General features: G+C 43.9%; 1 protein-coding gene across 1 annotated transcript; it reads right to left on the reverse strand.

The window, feature by feature from the left end:
* Positions 1 to 950: 950 nt before the first annotated feature.
* LOC140358788 (alpha-2,8-sialyltransferase 8F-like) lies at positions 951 to 5,945 on the reverse strand. Its single transcript, XM_072443835.1, has 4 exons — positions 5,646 to 5,945; positions 1,930 to 2,042; positions 1,757 to 1,849; positions 951 to 1,374 (listed from the first exon to the last, which is right to left on the reverse strand). Exons 1-4 carry the CDS (start codon positions 5,943 to 5,945, stop codon positions 951 to 953), a joined length of 930 nt encoding a protein of 309 aa, XP_072299936.1.
* Positions 5,946 to 8,520: the final 2,575 nt, after the last annotated feature.

An 8,520-nucleotide genomic window follows, 5' to 3' on the forward strand; every position in this document is an offset into this window, starting at 1 on the left:
GTCTATTATGAGTAAAGCTCTTTTAGAAACGTTGAATGCATTTTGTGGCTGAATGCTTCTGTAACAGAGTATTAAACGGCTTGCACTGGTTTGTTTTTGACTTATTTTTAAATATTACAAATGTAGTTCATGCAATTAATTGTCTTTTATTGTAATCAGTGAAAATAAATCATTAAAACACATAATGCTTGCACACACACAGGGTATCGTAGGTCACATATATAAAGGAACATCTTATCTTATATCGCAATTTATACAAACAATTAATAGTTATTTTTCACAATCAATCGATAGAATATGTTCATTAAAAATAGAAAACTGTTAAAAAATACAGAATATTTTGACAATTCTCCGTTGTCCATCATCCCAGAAAAAAATTTCACCTAAATTGCCACTTCCAATTCTGTTTCCTCTTTACTTTGATCTTCTACCACTTCATTGATGAAGCAAAGGTAGAAATAGACATATTATTGAGGTATTTTTAAGGTCTTTTTCTTTTTCTTTTGTGTTTTTAATTTTTAATTTTATTTAGTTAATTTCATTGTATTTCCGTTTCCATAATTTCTTTGTGATTTGAATGCATTTTTCCTGCTGTGTGAAGGACTTTGAATTGCCTTGTGTATGAAATGTGCTCTACAAATAAACTTGCCTTGCCTTCCCAGCAGAGGAATCAAGGTATTGGGTCAAGGATCCAAATGAACAGAATTGGGACTTGGCCATTATCTTGTTAAAGTGCCTATGACAGGTTGAACCACTCCTCAAAGTTGAGCTAAATATATTTTAACTTTTGCCAAAAATATAACTACCAAACTAAGTCATAATTAGAAAATCATACAAACCTGTCGTATACGCACTTTAAGTTATGTTCCTGTTTGTCAGGAGAAAAACCTCCACCGTCTCGGTGGTGGGCACTGTCCCAGGTGAAGTTTGAGGACTCCCTCTCTGTGCAACTATAGCAACAACTTAAACTCGGCCGACATGGAGTGAACCCCCGGAACGGGCAGCTTGTTGTCGTAGTAGTGATGAATGAGTTGCTGTTTTGTGTGCGGGTGTTGATCAAACGGCCAGAACCCATACAGATGCACGTTGTCGCAGATTTCTACTGCCAAACTGGTCATCATCAAACCAGTGCTAAGTCTGAAAATCTTGGGATTTAAGCCGTGGGTCTTCCAGAACCCGTTCAGGTTTTTGAGGTAGACCGGGTTCATGGAAACGGGCTGGATCGGGAGCTCGGAGTCCTGGATGGTGTAAAAGGCTCGTAGGGTCACTTCTGTGTTGGCTCTGTAGCTAAAAGTGGGAGCGAGCAGCATGGCGTCGCCGTAGAGACGAGCGTGGTCGACAAACGGACGGCGATGCTTCAGAAGTTTCCCATATCTAAAAAAAATATCTAGGCATCAGTTTTTTATACTATATAGATTTTGTATTTGTTTTAATGCTTTGCCTCCACTTTATGGCATTAAACTTGTCTGTTTCCCTGGAGACAAAGAAACACCACTCACGGTAAGAAATCATGTTTTTCAAAGGATTTTTTTTACAACTTTATGAATAAGATACATGTTATAGAATGACATTAAAAAAACAGAGTCCAGATGACAACAACTGAATCTTTTTCTACAATGGAACACTCCTGGATGAATGAGGGATTTACACCGACATAGAGCACCTTTAATTAACCCTCCCTCACATCCTCCCCCTTTGCTACATTTCAGCTGTACCCTCTGACAATAAAGCGTTCAAAACTGTATTAATAACTTACTTCTCTACAACAATACTGGGATTAGCCGTCACGATGTCACTCTTTGTTCCCACATCTTTGGAGAAATTCCCCTCAAGAGGCGGCATGTTGCACCTAAAAGCAACAACGTGTAACATTTGTCAAAGTTTCATGTTATAATCTGCATGTGGTTTTGTGTTAGTGCACGCGCTCACCTGATCACAAACTGGGCGGAGTCTATGGCCTCTCCACAGCCGCTATTGGACAGAATCCCTCCATTTCCAACCACAGCACATGTGTCTAGTCTTCTGTTTGAGAAAGGATGATTCTAGAACAAACAAACTATTGTTCAGTGCACGATAGAAGTATTTTAGTCAATTTATGGTTTGCTCTTTTCTTAGAACTGCCAATTTTGAGTATTTTGAGTGACAATCAAGAAACAAGAGCTGGAAGTCTTCTCAGAACACGTGCGGTGGACCCACATATCAGGTTAACAAGAGAAGATGATAAGGAGAACCTTGGCCTTTCTTGACTGATCCACTATCAGAGGAGTGGACGGGACGCTCCAGATAGAAGTGTATAGGAAACCTACACACAAGGATCAGTACCTGCTCTTTGACTCTAACCACCCACTACAGCACAAGCTGGGGGTGATCAGGACATTGCAACACAGAGCCCAAGAAGTGCCCACCAGCTCAGAGGGCAAGAGGAAAGAGGAAAAACATGTCCTGAATGCTCGCTCAGCCTGTGGTTACCCTGCTTGGGCTCTAAACAATGTGAAGAGAACCAAAAACGGGACAAACTACGACAACACAAAATCCCTGTTTATTTTAAACCGGGCAACACTTTAAGACAAAAACATAGTCATAAGGACAAGATACTGACACAAAAACAGAGCAATATAGTGTATTCTATCCAATGCAGTGAGGACAGTTGTAAAGAGCGGTGCATAGGTGAGACTAAACAGCCACCACACAAAAGGCTGTATCAGCACAGAAGACTTCAGGACCCCAGAGCGCCGTGCATCTTCATCTTAAAGCCACAAACCACTCAATTGAAAACAGTGAGGTGAAGATTCTAAGCGGCAGAAGGAGAAGAGATGGTTTGATAGAGGAGTTAAGGAGGTCATTTTTTTTAAAAAGAGAACCCCTCTCTAAACAGAAATGTAGGTTTAAAGGGGGTTACAGACCGCGGCAGCCGAAGCGGCCAGTTTACATTCAAAGTCTATGTAAACGCTCGTCGAGCGCGTCCTGCATTTCCGGCGGCGCGATTTCTTGGTTTTTGCGGCGCGATTCATGCGTTTTTGTGCGTTTTCGTACGCTCTCGGCGCTTTGGGCGCGTGTACGAGGCGCCCGAGGCGCCCGAGGCGCCCAAAGCGGCCGGCGCAACATGTTCAGCTTTGTTCATCTTCCTGCGGCAGATGCGCCACAGCAGCCAATCTGAGATGATGTGCTACGCACGACCCGGAAAAAGACCCAAAACAAACCCCGCAGACGCAGCTCTTGGCGCGAATAATGATATTGACTAAACTCTGCTCACCTCTGAAGTATATGCGGGTCCCAGACAAGCCCCGGAGCCCATCGCCTCCGCTTTTGGACTTTGTAAAGTTAACAAACCAAAGCCATGGTCCAACATTAAACTCCATTTACACCACGAGAAAAGCAACACAGCACAACTCGTCCACTGCGCATGTGCAGGACGACTCGGACGCGCGTCTGCTGTTGAGTGTATTTTACGGACGTAGTCCGGTCGAGAACGTGCGTCCGGGGCGTTTGTCTTCAAATGCGTCGGGCGCGAATTGGCCGCCGCGGTGTGTACGTAGCTTAAGGTTCAATCGTCCGGCAGTGTATAGCAGCATTTTGAAGCCATGGGGTGGCATCAGCCCTGGCCATTCAGATGTTAATCAAGTACTCAGTGATGAGGGAGTGGCAGCCAGGTGACAATAGGATTTATATGGACAATTACAGGTCTGTTAGGATAAACAAAGATTCACTTGCAAGGACCACGCCACAACTATGGAATATGGAAGAATATTTATTGATAATAACGATGATGGATCGACAATGGATCAACGATGGAGAGACGATCGAGCGACGATCGAGCAACGAGAGTTGGCTGGGTAGAGACTCAGGATAGGGGTTCTGTCTCGGGTAATCAGCCCAGCCAATTCAGAACCCCCCTTCCATAGATGGTGATGTGTTAAGGTTGAGATTATAGAGACATGGGGTGGGAGGTTGGGGTTGGAAGAGCAGAGACAACCAGAGATGCTGTGAATAGGCCTTATAAATAGGGCTTGTGGGTAATTAGAGGTGTGGTGAAAGAGTGGGGCATCAAAGATGCACGATGGGTTGAGGTGCATTCTGAGATATGCCTCTTCTGAGAAAGAGGGAATGTGAGATGACTGAGCATCCCGGTGCCTGGTGACTGCTCTAGAGAGAGACAGCTCCGTGTGGCCACTGCCGTGGGTCGGGGCGAGCGTGTGGCCGGCTGCCGTGGGTCGGGGCGAGCGTGTGGTGCTGTGGGTTGGGGCGAGCAGGGCTGTTGGCGAGGTTAGTGCTCGGAGCAAGCGTGGCTGGCGCAGTGGTTTGGAGTGAGTGTGGTTGCCGTGAGCGTGGCTGCCGGCGGGACTCAGAGCGAGCGTGGCTGGGGATGGTGATTGAGGGAGGGATGAGTGATTGAGGGAGGGACTAATGGGGGTGGGATGAATCCAGAGTCTGAAGGGGTTGGAGTAGTATGATGGCACGAGTCGGCGTAATGTAGATGATGAATGGGATGAGGGGTGAAAGAGAGAATGGGCGGCGCTGGCATGGAATATGGCAAAAGCCGGAAGGCGATGTGAGCGTGTATTTGAGCCTACGAGATGTGAAGGTTGCATAAGTTGGCGGAAAAGGATGCGGACGCTTCGCATAAGAGAGAAGGAACAGCTTGATAAGCAACTGTCAGAATAGTGTAGTATAGTAAGCATGAGCGGAGAGCGAAAAAAGATAGAATAGCTTAAGCCAGAATAAAAATGAATGGTGAAGAGCCAGCGCACTGAAGATGGTACGTTGATCGGTACATGGGTGTTTGAGAGCTAGCCTCTAGGGGGGGGTGGGCAAACTACGGCCCGCAGGGCCTTTCAATCCGGCCCGCCAAGCTTGTCCAAGTAATATTTAAAAAATATATATATATATTTTTTGCTCTCAGGCATCTGTCTGCACTTGTATCCTTAATACATATGACATGAAATAAATTAAATAATAGATTCAATAGCCTATATTTGAAAAAAAAGTGATATTTTTTTTTATATTTAATTTTTTGGATTTTTTTTTTTCACACCAATGATCGCGGGCCGGCCCTCCACTACTTGCCTGGATTCGAATATGGCCCTCGGAGGAAAATAATTGCCCACCCCTGCTCTAGGCCCTGTGGTTAGAGCCTGTCCCGTGTCATATGTGCTAGTAGCGAAGCTACATGCATGCTGTATGGCTACAGTTACGTTAGATAACATGGATGTACCTGTAGGTTATAGCTGTAGGATGTAGCTGTAGGTTGTAGCTGTAGGTTGTAGCTGTAGGATGTAGCTGTAAGATGTAGCTGTAGGTTGTAGCTGTAGGATGTAGCTGAAGGATGTAGCTGAAGGATGTAGCGGTAGGTTATAGTGGTAGGTTATAGCGGTAGGTTATAGCAGTGGGTTATAGCAGTGGGTTATAGTAGTAGAATGTAGCAATGAATGTAGCAGAAGAATGTCGCAGTAGGTACAGAGGAGGGATAGAGGAATGTGGGTCAAGGGAGTTGAGTGCAACTTCAAAGGAGGGGATTAGAGAAATTATTTGATGAGAAAGATTGAGAAAAGAGGGAGCGTTTGAACTCAACATTGTGAAGGACAAAGCTGGGACATTGCCAAGTCCCTATGAAATTGTTTAATCTGTTTTAAATTGAGTTGTAAAACCTGGCTCCCGCCACCAGAGAGAGCTGAGAGGTCGAGCTGCCGGCCGTGGAGTGATGGTGACGTCATCAGCTGCGTGCCTCCAGACGTGGAACCAGGAAGTGCGGAGGCGGACAAAAAGTGGATATTTATCGTCATAGCTTCTGAAAGAAGTGTCCACCGGCTTGGGCCTTCAACCGGGCGGTACGGGAGCGGCGCGTGGGAGCGGCGTGCCGGCCGGCGCAGGGAGCCGTGCCTTGGCTCCAGCGAGCTGAGGTAGCGCCTGGTTGAAATGAGGGGCAGAGAGCGAGAAGGAGAGCGCATGGGTCCAGGCCGTTGCTGTGGAGTGGAGGTCGGTGTTCATGTGAGGACGCCCGGAGGTGGGGTCCACGAGAGAGGCGCGTGCGGAGGAGATGATGGTGTGCGGAGGCTGTTGAATAGGGCTTCTGGGTAATTAGAGGTGTGGTTAAAGAATTGGGCGTGTTTACTGGAGGAGTAGAGATTGAGACGTGGTCCCACTCCTGAACCCACGTTGACGATTAACATGTCCAACTACGCATATTGGTTTCAGAAGAAAATCAGTGTAAACAAAAACAGGACGGACTATTATCTGGGGTTCCGCCCGGGGGGCGGGGCTCACTAAGAGTAGGAGTATCCAAGTTCTCAGACTAGACCCACAGATTGAGAATGACTCTTAGATGAGTCATATCTTCTACAATAAAGTACAGATGTTTCAAATGTATATCTCCTAAATTTAAGATTTTCCAAACCCATTCTCATGTCTCGTCTTAAATAGAAATTAAGCATTGTATTTCCAACCTGCAAATTATTACGATTATGATTTATTGATTTATCTTTTCGTCTTCTAATGCTTGCTCTAAATCCTATCTGAAGTTCCTGTTTGACGTGTGAACAAACCGGTTCTGGAGAGTAACCGACGAATCCACACAAAGGAGAGATTAATTCTGATTGTACAACAGAATTAAACTTTCACGTTTGAGAGAAGACAGCTCTGTTCTATTGTTTTACTTTATTTATTGATGATCGGTAGAAGAAAAATTCCACAACATTATATTTGGTTTTATTTGTTCATGTTTGAGTTATCTTGCATTCAGTCTGTTTATCACACCAGAGTAAGGTATCCAAAGTTGGACATGGAAACTTGAAAATGCATAATATTTAATATCTGCTACACATAAAACATTTCCTGTTCATTCCAATATAATAACACTTTTATACAACACTTTCCTAATTTACCCAATACATTTGATGATTATAGTTTCGAAGCTGCTTTTCTTACATGCTTTTCCATTATATTTCAATATAATTGCAATAAAATGAGATGCAAACAGAATATCATGGAAGAACCAAAGATTTCCTTAGAGAAGACAAGAGCTTTGAGAAGTGGTTTCATGCAGTCAAACCGGATGGTAAATTACCTTAATTAAGTTAATTCAACATGATACTAAAACAAACAATCCAGTGAAGTAATAAATTCCTGATCTCAATCTCACTAAATATTGGATTAAAGAACTAAAGCATCATCTCTCTCCTTTAGCTCAAAATAAAACTAACATCTTCTGGATTCATAAAAAGTGCTGCAGATCACAGATGTTTTTTAATTAACTAAGAAACACCGCCCTAAAGATACACACCTGTGGGGCTGGTTTCTTCAGTCAATAAAAAAAACAAATCTATAGAATTCATTATTTGTTTTTATGGTTTAAAGTCCAGCTTCTAACACCTGCCAGTTTTTAAAAAAGCTGTGTTCAAATCAGCTCTAATCGGAGGTTTAGGACACTTACCTGTACTGCATTTTCACCACATGTGGCAGAGTGCATAAGAGTACCAAAAGAAGGACTACAAGCATCAAAATGAATAAATATTTCAGCTTCATTGCTCCCTCTCTTCAGCACCATTAGCCCTGAACTTAATCTAACTTAATCTCGTGAAATTTGAGTTATTGTGATAGCAGAGCAGTTTTTGAGGTTAAGGTGTGCAACCAGTCAGACCACGAACACGGTGGTTCCTGGTAATTTGCATAGTAACGTTAACAAGCTGGATGCCAAATATTATAGTTTGCCCAGCAGAACTTATGGTTGAAGCTGTGCTTAAGTCCTTAAGTACACTTCCATGCATCAAAAAATCATCCAGTGAAATGGTTAATATACATTTATTTCTTCTTCTTCTTTGATGTTTTATGGCGGTTGGTATCCAAGTGTTACATGGCTCACCTTTGTCACAAAAACACATGGAACTGGTGACAGCCATATTGTTGATCTGACCTGTAAGTTACTTGGTGCCAAAACCCTTCTTGCTGTGAGGTGAGAGTGCTAAACCAGCATGGGTCCCCAGGCACTGCAGCTGACAGGTTCCCAGAGACGTTTGTTTGATTTTGTTGACTTTCAGAGCTAAATGTTTTCTGCTTTAATTGCTTTTTGCACTTGGAAACTGTTCTGTTTAAATGGGATTGTTCCGGATAAAGGCAAAGCACAAAAGTATAGTATAGGGAAAAAACAGCAGAGAGTAAGCCATAAACCGAAAGTTACGACTGTAACTACGGTTCTATGAATCCCGGATGACCGCCAGAGGCGGTGCATAAAGCACTGGATGATCATCCTTGCGCATACACAGGTCGAGAATTAATAACAAAAAAAGTCACCTTTGACCCCCCGGTGGCTCACGTGAGTCTATATAGTCACGTGACACCGGGAGCTCAGTCCCTGGAAACCTTCTCGCAAAGCACGAGAATTCCGAGGGACCGGATGCTCTGGCGGTCATCCGGGATTCATAGAACCGTAGTTACAGTCGTAACTTTCGTTCTATTTCATCCCTACTGACCGCCAGAGGCGGTGCATAAAGCACTGGATGACGAATACCAGCAGGGTCCCGAGGAATA

The sequence above is a fragment of the Eucyclogobius newberryi genome, unplaced genomic scaffold (genome assembly GCF_026437365.1).
Source record: "Eucyclogobius newberryi isolate DKJ021-1_F unplaced genomic scaffold, fEucNew1.0.hap1 SCAF_13, whole genome shotgun sequence".
NCBI classification, from domain to species: domain Eukaryota; kingdom Metazoa; phylum Chordata; class Actinopteri; order Gobiiformes; family Gobiidae; genus Eucyclogobius; species Eucyclogobius newberryi.